The sequence below is a fragment of the Molossus molossus genome, unplaced genomic scaffold (genome assembly GCF_014108415.1).
Source record: "Molossus molossus isolate mMolMol1 unplaced genomic scaffold, mMolMol1.p scaffold_m16_p_14, whole genome shotgun sequence".
Classification (NCBI taxonomy): Eukaryota; Metazoa; Chordata; class Mammalia; order Chiroptera; family Molossidae; genus Molossus; species Molossus molossus.
In genome coordinates, this window is record NW_023425349.1 from 7,198,612 (window position 1) to 7,216,344 (window position 17,733).

The 17,733-nt window shown below is 53.1% G+C and overlaps 1 protein-coding gene across 2 annotated transcripts; it reads right to left on the minus strand.

The window, feature by feature from the left end:
- Positions 1–266: 266 nt before the first annotated feature.
- Positions 267–9,014, minus strand: FPGS (folylpolyglutamate synthase). 2 transcript variants are annotated; one of them, XM_036261398.1, is made up of 15 exons: positions 8,877–9,014; positions 7,292–7,420; positions 7,150–7,203; positions 7,011–7,075; positions 5,751–5,865; positions 5,547–5,627; positions 5,358–5,419; positions 5,158–5,260; positions 4,756–4,833; positions 4,164–4,311; positions 3,987–4,076; positions 3,076–3,223; positions 2,853–2,928; positions 2,382–2,448; positions 267–1,083 (listed from the first exon to the last, which is right to left on the minus strand). In XM_036261398.1, exons 1-15 carry the CDS (start codon positions 9,012–9,014, stop codon positions 677–679), a joined length of 1,761 nt encoding a protein of 586 aa, XP_036117291.1. In that variant the 3' UTR covers positions 267–676. The 2 variants fall into 2 exon arrangements, with proteins under 2 accessions (XP_036117291.1, XP_036117290.1); XM_036261397.1 differs by having other exon boundaries at positions 5,547–5,651.
- Positions 9,015–17,733: the final 8,719 nt, after the last annotated feature.

The following is a 17,733-nucleotide window of genomic DNA, read 5'->3' on the forward strand; positions in this document are numbered from 1 at the left end:
ATGGGTAGAAGATTCTCAATCACAAGGTCTCTATGGGGAGGTCTGCAAAGCAGTGCCTGGTGTGTGGTCAACAAACAGGCCAGTCTTCTCACTTCACAGACAGGCCACTTGAGGCTCAGGAAGAAGGGACCTGTCCCAGGCCACACAATCCAATTCCTACACCACAATCCTCATCCCCCTATTGTCTGCCGAGGGAGCCAGAGATCAAGAGTTAAATCAAACATTTTGCTATTTGTTTTAAAGATAAAGACTTTAATTTAATTTAGCCACCCTCTGTCCTCAGGGGGCCCCAAGCAGGGACCCTCTCTTTTTCCAGAAGGCCACTGAGGGGAGAAAAATCGATCGACCTCACGTGGCAGGACCCTAGGCCTGGCCAGGAAGCAGTCTGGGTGGGAGGGAGATAGGCTGATTTGTCAGGCCTGTTACAACAGGACTGGGAAGCTCCCTGGCTGTCTCAGCAGGGAGGAAGGAGAGGCCAAGGGTACCACAGGCTCAGAGACGGGATGTCTGATCTCCACCTCCCACCCACCAGCCATCTATTTCATTGCCCGGAGCCCAGGCCCCTGGGCCAGTCTAGACAAAATCAGGAAAGAAGAAAACAAAAGGCACCTAATATAGTTCATGGAGAGACGCAGGGCAGGTGTGGGAGGCCCCACCTCCAACCCTACCACCTCGGCTACTGGGACAGGGAGGGCTCTAGCAGCTTCAGGACACCGCCCACCAAGTGCAGGCTTCCTGTGACCAGGACGTGTATGGCAGCAGCCTCACGGAGTATGCTGGCCCCGCTGTCTGCCACAGGGTGGGCAAGAAGGTTCTGTGGGGAACTGGATGTCTGAAAGACAGGGTCCAGGCCCTGGCTGATCCACTGCAAAGCATGGGAGATGCAGCTGAAGACGAGGGAGCTGGTGCTGTGGGTGTGGGGCGGACAGGGTGCCAGCAGCAGAGATGTGGGCCCACCAGGCTCCGGGCTGGTGCTCCAAAGGTCTGGGCTGGCCTGCTCCTCATCCAGGCGGCTCCATTGCTGCTGGTGTTCCAAGCAACGGAGCAACACCTGGTCCAGTGTCACTGAGAAGTTCTGCTGGTCTGCAGGACACAGGGACAGGCACATCAGTGAGGCGGAAGGGGTAAAGGCAAGCATGCTGTGGACACCTGCCTAGTTCAAGCCTTTTACATGTATCGCTCGTCCTCATAGTGGACACTGTGAGGAAACAGGTTCAGAGTTCAGTGACTTGTCTAGTGTCTCAGAGCTGGTGACAAGCAAAGCTGGACAGCTTAGCTTCAAAGCTGGGGCTTTTGCCCACTGAACACATCTCCCCACCCTAGCCTCATTGCCTTCATCTGTAAAATGGACAGGGTCCATCACTGGGTGTGCATAAGCATTCCTAGAAATGCAGATTCCTGGACTCTGATGTGGGGCCTGGGGAGCTATATTTTTCTAGAATATTACTTCAGATTTTTTTGAATGGGACCCACAATAAAAAATACATTTCACAATGACATCCAGTACTCATACGTGTATAGAAATGTCTGGAACAGAATCTTCCTAATACCTACCCTTACTTCATGCAAGACACACAGATATTTTCTATTCTATTTCATTTAAGACAGAAAATGGCCTGGCCAGTGTGGCTCAGTGGTTTGAGCATTGTCCCATGGACTGAGAGGCCCCAGTTTGATTCCCAGCTGGGGCACATGCCCAGGTTTCGTGCTTGATCCCCAGTGGGGGGCATGTGGGAGGCAGCTGATTGATGTTTCTCTCTCCCATCAATGTTTCTATCTCTCTCTCCCTTCCTCTCTCTCTCTAAAAAAAAATCAAAACATATTTAAAGAAATAAAAAAAAAAAAATAGAAAATGCTGGGTGAGGCCCACTAAATTGATTTCAAGAATCATCAGTAGGTTGTTTTTTTTTTAATCCTCACCCGAGGATGCTTTTCCATTATTTGTTCAGGTAGAGTGGGAAGGAGAGAGAGGAACAGAGAGAGAAACATCGACGTGAAAGGGACACATCGAGTGGCTGCCACCCATACAACCAATCAGAGCCGGGGACAAACTGCAACCGAGGTACATGCCCTTAGCGGGAAATGAACCCGGGTCTCTCTGGACCGCAAGACGATGCTCTAACTGCTGAGCCAAACCGGCCAGGGCTCATCAGTAGGTTTTAACCTACATTTTGAAAAATGTTTTCCCCAATAATTCTTTTTTAGTATCACAGTCACATGCAAAAGTCAAAACGTACCGAAGAATATTTATACAACAAATCAAATCAAGCTCCTAGCCCAGACCTCCAGTTCAGAAGCCCCCCACTACCACCAACAGGGCAGTCCATCTCAGGGCCCTCCACACCTGCCCACCTCAAGTGACCACGCCTGTCACCTCTCACCTGCATTGTCCATGGATGACACCTCTGTCAGGTTAGGGCAGAAAACAGCATAGTCAAACTGGCAGGGCTGGAAGGCCAAGGGGTAAAGCTTGGTTCCAGGGCCCCGGAAGGATGCCCACCCCACCCCATCTTCCACACAGCACAGGGAGCCCACATCCCCGTGCCCACCTCTGGAGACACCCGCCGATGCTGTGATGCTGCATAAAGCCAGCCACAGCACCTCAGTGCCCCCATCTACCTCAGTATGCCCTGCCTGGCCTGGGCAGCACAGCCCACTGTACAGGTGGGGGAACAGGCTTGGGGGCGGGGTTACAGCTTAAGGTCACCCAGCTACTGAGCAGGAATTAGTCCCATTGTACAAATGAGGAAGCCCGAGGTTGAGGGATGAGCACACCACTGGGTGGCGGGGAGGGGGTGTCACAAAGATCAGGGCTGGTCTGACTGTTGCCCAACCACCAGCCAGCCTCTCACCTGCAACAGCTTCAGCAGGGCCGAGGAGTCCCGGTTACCGGTAGAGTTGAAGAGCAAGACGCGCACCTCAGGCCCGCTGCGAGAGGGGCCAGGAGGCAGGTAACGGCCACACCCACGACCTTTCCAGCAGAAACTTCCTTCCTCCTCACTGGACAGGTCGCCGTGTTCCCCGAGGCCCCGCCCCTCCTGGGCACCCCGCCCCCACACGCCCCAGTGCGCTCACCTGCTGGGCCTCTGGGGGCGCAGCGCCTGCAGGAACCAGCGCACGCAGGCCTGCATGCTGCCGCAGGTGTGCGCGCCGTCCAGGTACCAGGTGAGGGGCCCGCGACGCAGTATCTGCGTGCGGCCCGGCCACTCCGTGTCCTGAAGCCCTGGAGGAGGGGGTATGGCAGCTCTCCTGAGGCCCTCCCCGCATTCTCCCCCACCTGTCTTCAACTCGCACAAATGACCCGCCTGCAGCACCGGTCAGCGCTGGGAGGAGCTGATCAGCCCAGGAGCCTATGACCGGTGCAGTGAGCAGGACCAGCAATTCTGCGGTCGCATCTGGTGGGATCTTCTAGGCAGCCCTCAGAGGGGGCTCCTTTCATATATTTTAGCCCTTAGCTCAGAGAGATTGGGTCACAGAGCACGTGAGCCTTGGGACTGGGATGTGATTCAAGATCTACCTGCCTCCAGGGCTGTCATGGCCCTGGCTTGAGGCCTGGCACACACTGAGCACACTGGAAGCATCTGCTGAGGGGTTTAACAGCCATGAGCACCTACTATGTGCTGAAAGTTTGGGGGGAAGCAAGAAGCTCACAATATCACCCCTCTCAAGAACCTCATGGTCTTATGATGACGGTGACAAAGATGACAGTAGCAGCAGCTACCACCGGCTGGTCACTTTATCCCACACTTGCCAGGCTCTGGGCTCAGTCCCTTGGTGATGTCACCTCACAGTGGGTCCTATACTCATCTCATTTGGCAGGTGGGGAAACTGAGGCTCACAGAGAGTTCATGAACTCAGAGTCTGGGAAGATTACTGACTTCAGAGTCCGTTCTCTTGGGCACTATACTGAATTGACTCCACCTCTCAAAGGGGAAAGTGAAAGAAACATCTGAAGAGACCTGGCTGGGCAGGCGCCTCTAACTCACCGTGCCGCATGTGGGACGTGGGCTGGAACGTGGGTGCCAGAGGCAGCTGACACAGCAGGCCTGGCCTGGACGCTTTCAGCTCCCCGGTGCCTAGGGGCAAGGCACGGCTGTGTGCGGCTGAGTGGACCCTCAGAGGCAGGCTCCACAGGTCCCCTGCCCACCAGCCGGCCCACTTACCTTGGTGGTCCTTTTGCTGCAGCCAGCTGCGGGCCAGCTGCAAGGCCAACGCGGCATTGGACCGCTGGTGCTCTCCCTGCAGGCTCAGGGTCAGTGGTGGCCCCCCTTCCTCCAGGGCTTCCAGCGGCGGGCACAGATAGAGGGGACACTACAGAGGAGTCAGGGAGCTGCTGCTGCCACCTGGGAGGCCCTTCCTGATGTCTCCAGCCTTTCCATCTTTCCCCACCAAGCCCTGCTCCTCGAATCAAGATGTGCCCCTAGCCCTGGCCAGTTTGGCTCAGCGGTTAGAGTGTCAGCCTGCAGACCAGAGTCGCAGGTTCGATTCCGGTCAAGGGCAAGTACCTCGGTTGTGGTTCAGTCTCTGGCCCTGGTTGGGGTCATGCGGGAGGCAACCACTCGATGTGTCCCTCTCATGTCGATGTTTCTCTCTCTCTCCCTCCCTCCCACTCCATCTGAAGATAAGTAGAAAAATATCCTCGGGTGAGGATTACAAAAAAGAACGCTGTGCCCCAGCTGGCCCTCAGCACACAGCTGAGCCCCGAGCCCCGAGCCCCGAAGAATAAAGCAGCTCCCCGGCACTCCAGGCGCTCACCGAGACCTGCTCCGCACGCTCCTTCAGCACTGCCAGGGGACCGTCAGGCTGGGGCACAGTGAAGGCGGGGACGCCACTCTGCAGAGGACAGAGCGAGACAGGAGCTGCTGACGGTCCTCCACCTTCATCTCTGGCCCCACATCCCTGGGTCTGGGTGGTCCATTTAGCCTCCCCTCCCCCATGAGGCCTATGGGAACCCCTCGATGGGGGAGACTAGGCTGAAGATGAGCTCAACTTGCTCCAGTCACATGTAGAGCTGAGACAAGAACCTAGACCCCACTGATGCCCAAGACCTCTCCCGAGTTGGGATACAAAAGACCCGGCCCAGCCCCACTTCCCTGAGCCTTAAGGGCCAGGCCCAGGCTGTCCATGTACCTCCCCTCCCTGGGGCTGCCTAGTCACCTTAAAGATGCCCCCTTTCTGCCATGCTATCTTCTCCATCGTGTCCCCCAGAAGGCTGGTGTGGTCGATGCCAAGAGAGGAGACCCCACATACCACAGGCTTTCTGCGGAAAACAAAAGGGCCATGATACCCCTGCCCTGGGCCACCTGGGCCACCTGGACTCGGGACCACCATCCCTCTCCCCATGCAGCCGCCCTCACCTGATGATGTTGGTGCAGTCGTAAGCCCCACCGATACCCACTTCCATCACTGCCAGGTCCACCTGCAGAGGATCAGAGGGCATGGCAGGGGGTATGGGGGCACCTGGATGCCACATGGGAGCCCCCAGCTTGCTTAAGATTCCCCTCCCCAAGGCCTTAGACACAGGATTCCAGGGAGTGGGCATGCACCTTCTCTTGGAGGAAGACATGGAAAGCCATGAGCGTGAGGAAGCGGAAGTATCCGGGCATGGAGCCACAGCTGCTGCTGTCCTGTGGAGCGGAACACGTCAGAGCCTGGGGAGATGGGGTCCGGGGACATACAGCATCTTCTGGGTCCATCCACCCACTCCAGTGCCCCCTTCTGCGGCCCAACCAGCCCTCCTGTATAGAAACCTTGGTCTCCTCCAGCCGATGATAGAGGCGCCAGAAGTGCTTGGTGAAGAGCTGGGGGCTAATGGGCTGCCCATTGATGCGGATCCGCTCGCGCACCTGCACCAGGTGGGGAGAGCTGCCAGGAGACCTAGGGTCATCACGACTCCCTGCTTGAGCCCCCCAGGCCTTCCCCCAAGCCCCCATCACACCTGTCTTTTGGAAACTCAAATCTGATATTGGCACTGTCCCGCTGAGAACCCTTCTGTGGCTTCCCATTGCCCTCAAGGGTCCCAGATCTTCACCTCAGCCTCCCAGACCCAGGTGAGCTGATGGCACTGGCCTCTCCTCTCCCGAGTCCCTCGATAGCGCCTGTGCCCCAGTCTTCTGTGCACCCGGGGTTGGCCCATAGGCTACACAGGCTCAAGTCAAAGGCTGGGTTTTTACCCGAAAACTTATGTTAGAACAGAGATTGTTAGCTTATATTTGAATCCTCAAAGAAAAACCCTCTCATATTATGAGTCCTTCTCTCCATTTCTTTATTTTGAACAACTGGTTAGGGAAAGACACGATGACCTGGAATGACCAGGTGAGCTGGTTTCAGGTGCTCAGAGGTCACTTGAAGAAACTGGTTACAAAAAAGGAGGCAAAAATCTTAAATGTCCCAGCCCCAAGGAATGAATCCTGAGCAATTAACCACCAGGTTAATCCCACTGCTTTACAGGTGATGAGCTAAGAAGAGGCATGGACAGCCTAGGGCAGGGGAACCCCTGTCTTCACACACACCCCCACTTTCACCCATCTTCTGGTCTGAGTCTAGATGCCTGCGACCAAGAGGGGGCGCTGCCATGAGGATAAAGCAGCAGCTGAGGCTGGCAGAGGGGGAGGGCTCCCCTCTGCTGCCCACTCAGGAGGCAGCATGTACGGCATAAACTACCCTCACCGTTTAAGCCCCTACAGGCCAGGTTTTCTGCTCCTTACTGATAAATATTTCTATATGATCTAAAAACTGTATATGGAATTTAAGTTAATAAAAACACGTGACTATGCTGGCTGTATTTAGTTTGTACACTCAAGTTACTGCTACCCTCCTCCAATGTTTCTCATTATGAAGGTTAGACTGCCATAAACTTGAGCCTACGTAGTGAGTGCTAATTAAACACTTGTTGAATTAATAAGAATGAGGCAGAGAGAGCAGCGGCTCAGCCCTGGGGGGTGTCCCTGACCCTGAGGTGCAAGCCCCCCAGAGAGCTAGGAGACACTACATCCCTCCACACCTCATACCTAAAGAATCCCGTCTTCAGACCATAGCCTCGGAGAATGCGTTCAGTGAAGGCACAGGTGGAGCCCTAGAAAGAAACGTTCTTGTCTGGGCGGTCCCCACCCCACCAGTGGATATGCTCCCCTGGGTCCTGTCCTTCACCTTCCCCTTCGTTCCAGTGATGTGGATGACGTTCAGCTGGTCCAAGTCCTCCACCTGGGACAGAAAAACAAGGTCCCCAACTTAGCGACAAGACTCACTGACAAACAGAAGTGGGGGTGGTCACAGGCCCTGCCCACTTTACCTGCAGCCCACTCCGTGCCAAGAACAGCTTCATGACTTCCAGCTGTGTCTGAAGGTCGCCCCGCTGGCGCTTCGCCTGCTCCAGGTAGCTGGCGTTGGTCTGCAGGGTGTTTAGTGTGCGCACAGCTTCCTGGCAACCACAGTCCCCAGAAAGCAGGTTAAGGTTTACTAGGGTCCATAGGGATAGGCACCCAGCACACCTATGGCCAGGCCAGGGCACCAGCCTGCCATGCCAGCCCTGTTGGCCAGCTTAGACACTGGTGAGAGAAGTGGCATCATTCCAGCTCTGGCAGAAATGGGAGCCTGGGGCAGCTCAACCCCACCCAGGGAGGGCCAGACTAAGCAGGCAGCATGACTAATGTGAATAGCATTGCCTTCGGTTCAGGCTCCCCATGCTGCACACCTGGGGCCTTTGCCCTCATTCGCTCCAATGGGGTTCACCACTCTATGGGCCCCTACTGGGGTGGGGCTAGAACCACAGAAGGCTGGGGTCTTAGAACTGCAGGAATTAGCACAAAGAATTCCTAAAGTGTTCCATGCCTAACCCTCATAATTGGCATTATATATATTATATATATATATTTTATATATTTTATCCTCACCTGAGGACATTTTTGCATTTATCTTCAGATAGAGCAGGAGGGAGAGAAGGAGGAAGAGAGAGAGAGAGAGAGGGAGAGAAACATCGATGTGAGAGAGACACATCGAGTGGTTGCCACCCACATGACCCCAACTGGAGTGTGGACAACTGCAACTGAGGTACGTCCCCTTAGCAGAAACCGAACCTCGGACTCTCTGGTCCGCGGGCCGACGCTCTAACCGCTGAGCCAAACTGGCCAGGGTGGGATCCCATATTTTGACCAAGAGTAGAGCTGCCTGAATACGAGGTACTTTCCAAACTATTAAGGGAAGGGTGGTATCCCCATGTTGAGATAAGGTGATGGTTTAAATTTTGCAAACTTTTTGGGGGCCTGCAGGGATATTTTGTGTTCATGTGTCCAAAAAATAATAAATTGGCATTCTTGTGACCCCCCCACACAAAAGAGCCGTTGGAAGCCACCAGACAGGGAAGAGAAGGAGGCTGGGAGGGAGAAAGGGTGTGCCCAGGGTCACCCAGCCAGGAAGGCAGATAGATCAGCCTCAGGAGGGTCCACATTGGGGGTAAGAGTGGGGGTGCTGTTTATTTCCCCTCAGGACCTCAGTGGTTGGTTGGCTGGCATCAGTTTCTGGTCTCTGGTTGTAACTGGCCCCCGGCATTTTCCAGATTCTTGCCCCACCCCCTGGCCCCTAATTCCTGACTCCAGAGACTCTGGAGCACCAGAAGCCCAGCTGAGCCACTGGTCCTATCACCGGGCACCCCTTCCAACTCTAACGTGGGACACTTCAGCCTCGGAATTTCCAGATCCGGCGGCCCAGGCCAACTTCCTGGTCCCTGTCCCCACCCCCGAAATCCAGGATGTCCCCGCCCCCGAGCTCCCCAGTCTCTGGTTTCTCGGTACCCTCCTCAGCCGGTGGCCCCGGATGCTGTGTGGCTCAGGCCTGGCCCACGTGTCCTCGTAAGGACCGCCGGCCCGTCTGCAGGATACCTGATACTCCATGCCGGGCTCCTGCGGCGCGGGCCTCGCGCTCAATCCTCGCCTTCCCGGGACCCTGCTCTTAACACCACGCGGAGAAAACGCGGCCAGGAAGAGCGCCGCGCGCAGGCGGCCGCGCGCCCGCGACATGGTCCCGGGGCGGGCGACCTCACGCTGGGCCGGAGCCGGGGACGCCCCGCCCCGGTGCACTTCGCCCCGCCCCGGCACGCCCTCCGCCAATCAGCGCCGCCCAAGGCGTCACCGTCACCAATAAGAATCCGCGATGCCATCCTTGTGAGGGGCCGTCTCCGAGGCGGAGGACTTCACCCATATTTATGAGGGGCAAGCTCCCTGGGCGGCCTCTGCCTTCGATGAGCCGGCACTCCCTTTTGTCCTCTTCCTCCCAAGGCCACACCCCCCAAAATAGCCCTTCGTAGTCAGCAGCCCTCAGCCTCTGCTTCGAGCCAGAACCAGCTCCGAGAGCCCGATGAAATGACCTTACGGATGTCACTGAACCCCAGATGCAAATGTCCCAACTCAACGCAGAGACCGTAGGCTGCGAGGGTGCGATCTCTGCCCTCGCGAATCTGAAAGCCCGAGTGCGGGCCAAGAGACCAAAAACCAGGCACCGACGCTCCTGGGGTCCCTATCCGGCCCTGGGCAGCCTGGGAAGTCTTCCTGGAAGAAAGCAACACTCGGAGGGAGGACTGGGGATATGGAGGCGTCAGCGAGGTGTAGGGCTGGGAGAGAGGTTTCCAGGCAAGTGGAAGGAACGACGTGTGAAAGGCAAAGGACTGGAGAGAGAACTAAGCCACCAAGAACTGCACCGCCACCTGGTTGAAGCTGGTTGCCCCATAGTGCCAGCATGCTAGGATCCAGCAGGTCCGTGTAGCCTGGTAAGAAATCTGGATGAGAATAAAATGGTTTTAAAAGGGATGACAAGATTAGATTTGCACTTGAAGATTTGCTGTGTGGAGGAGGGCCTTTTTTTTTTTTTTTTTTTTTTTTTTTTAGTGGTACATACCTGCCCCTAGCGGGAACCGAACCAGGACTCTGTTCTGCAGGCCGATGCTCAATCGCTGAGCCAAACTGGCTAGGGCGGAGCACCTTTTTATTTACTAGCTGGGATGCTACCTGGTTTATGAATCATTCGATGAAGCCGAATAGATCTTAAATTTTTTTTTTAAAGGAGTTTTTCAGAACTTTTTCTTGTTACCTTCTTGGCCCCAACTGCTAGCATGGAAAAAGTAGTATGGAGATTCCCCTTTTACAGCTAAGGTCTAGAAAGAGGACAGGGGACCTGCAAACACGCATCTAGGAAGTTCCCACAGAGGAAAGGCAATCCTTCAAAAAGAACTGATGGAATTTCAGTGCCCAAGTCACCCCTCTCCCTCTTTCCTGCAGGCATTGGGGTAGATAGTATCAGAGATTGGTTTTGAAATAAACAAACGATTTTGGCTAGCTGGACTTTGGCTCTTCACATCACTGCTGGGCCCGTGGGAGATAGAGGTCCTTTCCTCTCTTGGTTTCTTTCTTTTTTTAATCATTGAAACTTTATACACATACATATATATAATTTAGTAACTGCATTAATATGATCATAAAGAAGCTTTAACTGTTTTTCTTTTGCTTACCCCACGACCTTCCTCCTTTGGAAATCGTTGACAAACAATTATGTGTCCCAGTTCACTGTGCTCATGAAATCACAGGCATACCTAGATGTCTGTAGGGCCTTGTCAAAGCAGATGATATTTTCTGGGTCTTAACTTTCATCCTCAACAACAAGCTTAGAGGGATCCCTCTAAGACATTAACTTAGCGAACAGTTAAGTAGCACTTCTCTGGCCAGGCATTGCTCCAAATACTTTCTATGTGGTTGTTTATTTAATCACCACAATCCCATGAAACAGGTGCTAGTATTATCTTCCTTGTTTCATAGGCGAGGAAACTAAGGCACTAAGGAATAAAGGCATATGCCCAAGTCACAAAATCAAGATTTAAACTCTGACACCGGGAGTCCTTGCCTCCCTCTCCCCCACCCCCAGGGTGGGGCTGCTAACTCAGTGGCAGTGGCAGTACCATAATGCCGCCCCCTCCTGCCTGCTGAAGGGCATTTACATAACCTGCAGTGTCTTGCTGCTATGGATAGTGTGTACACCAGGGGCTTTCATTCCTGCAGTGAGGTTTCAGGGAGTGGGAGGGGTGGGTGCAGGGTGCTTACAGTCCTTTCCCCCAACACTGTAGCCTTTGCATCCCACCAGTAAGGCACCCCTTTCCCAGAATGTCCCCCAGACCGCTGGGTGTCACTCTGCATTTCCTTGGCTGCAGTGAACTTGAGCATCTTCACATGCATTGACTTCAATAAACTGCCTCACTCATCCTTGACCCATTTTTCCAGTGTCTGTTTATCACCTTCTTGTCAAGTGTAAAAGCATGTTGGGCATCACAGAGATTACTCCTTAGTTCTGTCCTCTATACGGCAAGTTTTCCTTTTCTGAATCGACTATTGGTGGCCTCTATTGATTCATATGTAACAGGGGGCATTGGGACTCTGGACTATTCCTCCAAGAATGCCATCCCAAGGAAAATGACATCCCAGGAGGAAGACTCCCTCCTCTGGTGGAAAGTGGAAAACCCACTTACCTATGTTTCTGAATCTTAACTAATTTCTTTTCCTTTGCCCGGAGCAAAGCTGTCCCATGCCAACCTCCCTGCTGACCTGTGACAGGCCACCTCTAGAGTGGGGAGGATTTATAGCTCTGGAGAGTTGAGCTGCAGACCTCAGCTCCAGTCAAAAACAAAAATAGATGTACAGGCACAGAAGGCAAGAAACGGCACAGAAAATCCCAGGGATCCTATCTGGTGTCATCCCAGTTGTGCAGGAAATTATATTTGGTGACCGAGGCCTTGGCAAAGCCACTCAGTGGCCTTAGGCAGGTCCCCTGTTCCCTGGATGTGTTTACTCCATGGTCTCCAAGGACAATTTTCATAGCCAGTGATGCTGGGAAATTTATAGGCAAAATTTTAAGGGGGAGGGAATAGAATAAATTAATCTTTTTTTCCTTATTAAAACTTTTCCTTACTTTCACCCTGGTTGGTGTGGCTCAGTGGATAGAGCATCAGCCCGAGCATCAAAGGGTCGAGGGTTTGATTCCTGGTCAAGGGCATGTGCCTGGGTTGCAGGTTTGATGTCCTGGAGGCAGGCAATTGATGTGTCTTTCTCACCAATGTTTCTGTGTTTCCCTCTCCTTCCCCTTTGCTCTCTCTAAAAATCAATGGAAAGGTTATCCTTGGGATAGCAACAACAACAAAAACTTTGCCCTGCTTTTATTTTTATTTAATTTATATTTTTTAAGTTATCTTTATTTATTTATTTTTTTAATCCTCACCTGAGGACATTTTTCCATTTTTTTTTCATATAGAGTGGGAAGGGGAGAGAGAGAAACATCAACGTGAAAGGGACACATCGAGTGGCTGCCACCCGCACGACCAACCAGGGCCAGGAACAAACTGCAACCGAGGTACGCGCTCCTAGCAGGAACCGAACCCAGGTCTCTCTGGACCGCAGGCTGACACTCTAACCGCTGAGCCAAACCGGCCAGGGCTAAAGTTATCTTTATTGTTGAATGTATTACAGATGTTCCTCATATTTCCCCTATTGACCTCCTCCTTCCCACTCCCGCCCCCCTCCTGCCTTTCCCCACACTGTTGTCTGTGTCCACTGGTTATGCATATATACATTTAAATTCTTTGGTTTATCTCTTCCAAGCCCCCACTCCCCTTCCCTTTGAGGTTTGTCAGTCTAACAACCAATTGTACTTCTTAATCCTTTCACCTTTTTCACCCATTCCCCCAACCCCCTCCCATCTGGCAACCAACAAAATGTTCTCTGTATCTATGAGAGTGCTTCTGTTCTGCCTGTTCATTTTGTTTGTAGATTCAATTGTCGATAGATATGTATTCATTACCATTTTGTTTGTTTATATTTTTTAATCTTTTTCATCAAGAAGACCCTTCAACATTTCATATAATAATGGTTTGGTGGTGATGAACTCCTTTAGCTTTTTCTTGTCTGGGAAACTATTTATATGGCTATCAATTCTAAATGACAGCTTTGCAGGATAGAGTAATCTTGGTTGTAGGTTCTTGCTTTTCATCACTCTGAATATTTCTTGCCACTCCCTTCTGGCCTGCCAAGTTTCTTTTGAGAAATCAGCTGACAGTCTTAAGGGAACTCCCTTGTAGGTAACTAACTGCTCTTCTCTTGCTGCTTTTAAGTTTCTCTCTCTCTGTCTTGAACCTTTTGCATTTTGATGATGATGTGTCTTGGTGTGGGCCTCTTGGGGTTCACCTTGTTTGGGACTCTCTGTGCTTCCTGGACTTGTATGTCTGTTTTCTTCACCAAGTTAGGGAAGTTTTCTGCCATTATTGTTTCAAATAGTTTTTCAATTTCTTGTTCTTTCTCTTCTCCTGGCATCCCCAAGATGCGAATGTTGGCACACTTGAAGTTGCCCCAGAGGCTCCTTACACTATCCTCATTTTTTTGGATTCTTTTTTCTTTTTGCTGTTCTGATTGGGTATTTTTTGCTACCTTATATTCCAATCTATGGTTTGCTTCTTGGCTTTACCTACTCTACTATTGAATCTGTGTAAATTATTATTTATTTCAGTTAGTGCCTCCTTCATTTCTGACTGTGCATTCATCATTTCTGACTGGTCTTTTTTCATGCTCTTGAGGCCCTCACTAAGTTCACTGAGGTTCTCACTAAGTTCATTGAGCATCCTTATAAGCAGTATTTTGAACTCAGCACCTGTTAGGTTGCTTATCTCCATTTCGCTTAGTTCTTTCCCTGGGGTTTTGTTCTGTTCTTCCCTTTGGGACCTGTTTCTTTGTCTCCTCATTTTGGATGCCTCCCTGTGTTTGTTTCTGTGTATTACTTAACGAGAGGTATGGGGCTATCTGGGACCAGATGCTGCTTGTTTGAAAGAGTTTAGGAAAACCTGAAGCAGGATCCAAGACAGGCCAATCCTATGGTAAAGCAACTGGCACAGCTTGGGTGGGCCTGAAAGTTGGGTGGGGCGGGGCCTCAGGGAGTCAGCAGGGCGGGGCAACCAGTGTGAGCCAGGCTGCTGGAGGCCCAGATATGGCGGCTGGCTGCCGCCCCAGGGAAGGGCTCACCAGAGGAACAAAGGCCTCTGACAGCACGTTTGTCCCATAGAAAGCCCCCTCTCCAGCCCTCGCTCCAGTGCCAAACAGCTCAGTTCTTCCCTGTATGTCTCTGGCGCCCCTGGAGCTGCCTCCCCTCCAAGCTTAGAGGGAGAGAGTCCGGTAAGTCCGTGCGCGGGCCCTTTAAGAGGAGCTGCCTGGGGCTCCAGCCGCTTCAGCCTCCCTGAGCCTCAGTTCCCGCTGGTTTTCCAGCCAGAAGTTATGGGGATTCTCTTCCTGGCACTGCAACCCTGAGCGGGGCACCTGGTGTGGGACGGGGACCCCTCAGTCCTCAGGGAGGACCTTCCCAGCCGCGGTGTCCTCCTGATTTTATTCGCCACACTTGGGTGTGGGACCAGCCTGTCCGCCTCCGCCCTCCTACCGGTCCCAGTGTGGCTGCTGCTGTAATTCCGTAGCTGTAGGGCTTCCATTCGGCTCGATTTCAGGAGGTTCTGAATGACGGTGGTTCTGTAGTTTAGTTGTAACTTTGATGTGGTTGTGGGAGGGCAGATACCGCATTTACCTACCCGCCCTCTGGACCGCAAGTCCAGAATGAATACTTTTTAAAAAGAGTGTTATGAATTGTGATATAAGAAGACTGTTAAGAGAACAAACCTGTGGGTGAGACAGTTTGGGCAGTGGTATCTCATTCTTGTTAAAATAATTATAATTTAGAAACAGTCTGGAAGTTATTCCCTAAATGGTACCTGTGATTAGCTCCAGGTGGCCAGGCTAGAGGCAACTTCTGTCTTCCTTTTGCTTATGTGTATTTTGTAAAATTTCCCCGAGAACACGCATAATTAGGGGAAAGAATGAACGATTCCTACCGTGCTGGGTGGCAGCACCTCAGCTCTTCTTGACCAATTTCCTTGATCAGCCGTTCAGAACACTGAGGCCCAGCAAGGAGCAGAACTGACCTGGAACCGGGCGTGGCTCCCCAGAAGTACCTGGGGTCCCCACTCTTGGCCAAGAGCGGCCCTCGGAGGGCGCCGGTAGCAGGGCCGCAGACGGCTGGCTCAGGACCGCCTCCCCTCTGAGCTGCTCAAAGCCTGTCTGCTCGAACTGAGAGCAGCTCTCACTGCTTTGCAGAGGGAAATGCGCAGAATTGCTTTTCAGTTGTTATCTCACCCTCTGTGTCCACCACTGTCCCTGGCACCTGCTCCCTGGGGGTAAGATTTCTTCTTAATTTTTTATTCTTTATTGATTTTAGAGAGAGAAGAAGGGAGAGGCAGATAGAAACATCGATGAGAGAGAACATCAATTGGCCGCCTCCTGCATGCCCCCCACTGGGAATCAGGCCCACGACCTGGGCATGTGCACTGACCAGGAATTGAACTGGTGACCTCTTGGTGCATGGGTCACACCTCTGAGCCACACCAGCCGGGCCCTGGGGGGTAAGATTTCTGCAGCCTCCTCCTTGCCGGGTGCTGTGCTGAGCCCATTTTACAGGTGAGAAAACAGGTGTCACCTGCGAAGGGGGCCAGCTAGCAAGGGTGCAGCTCAGTCCCAGCTCTGCTGGATTCCCATGACTGCTGATTTAACCCCACTGATCAAGCTGGGGAATCCCTGGCTAATTTTCTTCATTTGTAACTTAAATTTTCTTGAATAATAGTTAATGTGAGTTCTTTCTAGACACCAACACTGTGCGGAGACCTTTACATGCATCTGCCTCATTGGATCCTCACCCACCCTGAGAAGAAGGTTCTGTTCCAGGACCCATTTTTTTAGGGGTGGCAACAAAGGCCTAACTGGGGAAGTGAATTAATTATTCACAGGGCACCAGACTCCACCCCCAGGCCACCCCTGGACCCTGCCCACTTGCCCAGTGTCCCGTGAGGTGACCTGGTCATCTGGTCAACAGAGCTCTGCCTTAAGCTTGTTCTTACTTCAAAGGGAGGCCCTGCTGCTGGTGAGGAGACCTGTGAAATGCTGACACTCCCCAGACCCGGGGCTGCCCTCAGTTCTTTCTCCTGGCCTCTAAAGTCAGGGGGCCTGGGCGACCTTGAAGGAGCCACTCTTTCCAAACCCTAACATCAGCCCTGGCCGGTTTGGCTCAGCGGTTAGAGCGTCCGCCTGCGGTCCAGAGAGACCCGGGTTCGGTTCCCGCTAAGGGCATGTACCTCGGTTGCAGTTTGTCCCCGGCCCTGGTTGGTCGTGCGGGTGGCAGCCACTCGATGTGTCCCTTTCGCATCGATGTTTCCCTCTCTCTCTCTTCCTCTCTCTCCCTCCCACTCTACCTGAACAAAAAAATGGAAAAATGTCCTCGGATGAGGATTAAAAAACAAACAAACAAACCCTAACATCAGGGGCTGCCCCTCCTCTGCTGCTGGGCGGAAGGTTCTATCCGGAGGGACTGGGGAGGCATGGCCCAGCCTGGCGTGCAGGAAGGACATGAACCTAGATCTCCACACTCATCTCCTGTAGCCAAGCCCAGGGTTCCCATCCCCAGCTACAGCCACTCTCCACCTGCACCGGGCTGGAAGGTTCCACGGCCAGCCGTGGGGAGCCTCCTCTCACCCGGCCCTGCAGCTTCATCTATAAAGCCGGATGTCAGTCGGCACCCACCTCAGAGGACTGGCTGAGGCTGAGTGAGGGGGTGCTGGCCCAGAGCACAGCGCCAGGGCTCCACTCCTGTGCCAAGGTTAGAAATCTTTAACGAGCCCAGTCCTTAACAGCTCGTAACTGCACTTACCAGATCTATAAAATGCAGACGATATTGCTTTCAGATCTGCAAAATGCAGAAATGGGCTCAGAGCCCAGTAGGTAGTGAGCACTTGATCAATGTGGCCAGTATGATTGTTATTAAAGTGAGACTAACAGTCCTCCCTCCTCACAGTGTAGTCCTGAGAGTCCAATCACATGAAATCCAGGCTACAGATCACAGAACCGGGCCTGGCGCACAGGAGGACCCTGCAGGTAGCCTCTGCCACCAGCCCCACCTGCTAAGGGTTCTGCTGTAGATCCTCCTCCAGAGCCTCCCACAAGCACGAGGGTGGGGGCTCCTGTGGAGCCTCCAGAGGTCAAAGCGGAGCTGCGAAGCTTTCAGAGGCCTTGACCACCCCAGGCCTTTGGAACATGCTTATCAGTGACAAGGGTTTTCCTTTGGGGTTCCGCAAAGTGTGGGGTGGCTATCACTGCGGATGGTCTGGGACCCCTGCGGGATATTGACACCCACCTGTGCATGGGAAAGGAGTGAGGCTGAGAGACAGGCCACCTGCCCAAGGTCAGGCTCTCCTACCTGGAAGGAGGCAGATTCAGCTGAGAAAGGCTGCTCCATGGTTGCTTCCCACCACAGCTTCTCTGCCAATGGCCAGGAGGTAACCAGGGACCTGGCACCTTTCATCCCTGGCCTTCATGCTCTCCCCAACCAGATGGGCACAAAGTGGTCACAGGCCACCTCTGCCAAGCCAAACTCACTTTGCCCAGGCTTCAGCTGGGCCAGAGAGGAGACCAGGAGTTGAGAGGTTACCCAAGACCCACCTTCTCCCCACCCAGAAGCCCAGGGCCTCCGCAGTGTGCAGGGAGGAAGGTCTTCCCTGATAGGTTCCTGGTCTCATCCTGGGATCTGCCCAGGGACCTCTTGTCCTCCCTGGGGATTTCCAGGGCGCAGAATTTCCATGAGTTAAACAACAACTGGCTGGAGGTTAAAGGTGAGCAGGCAGGT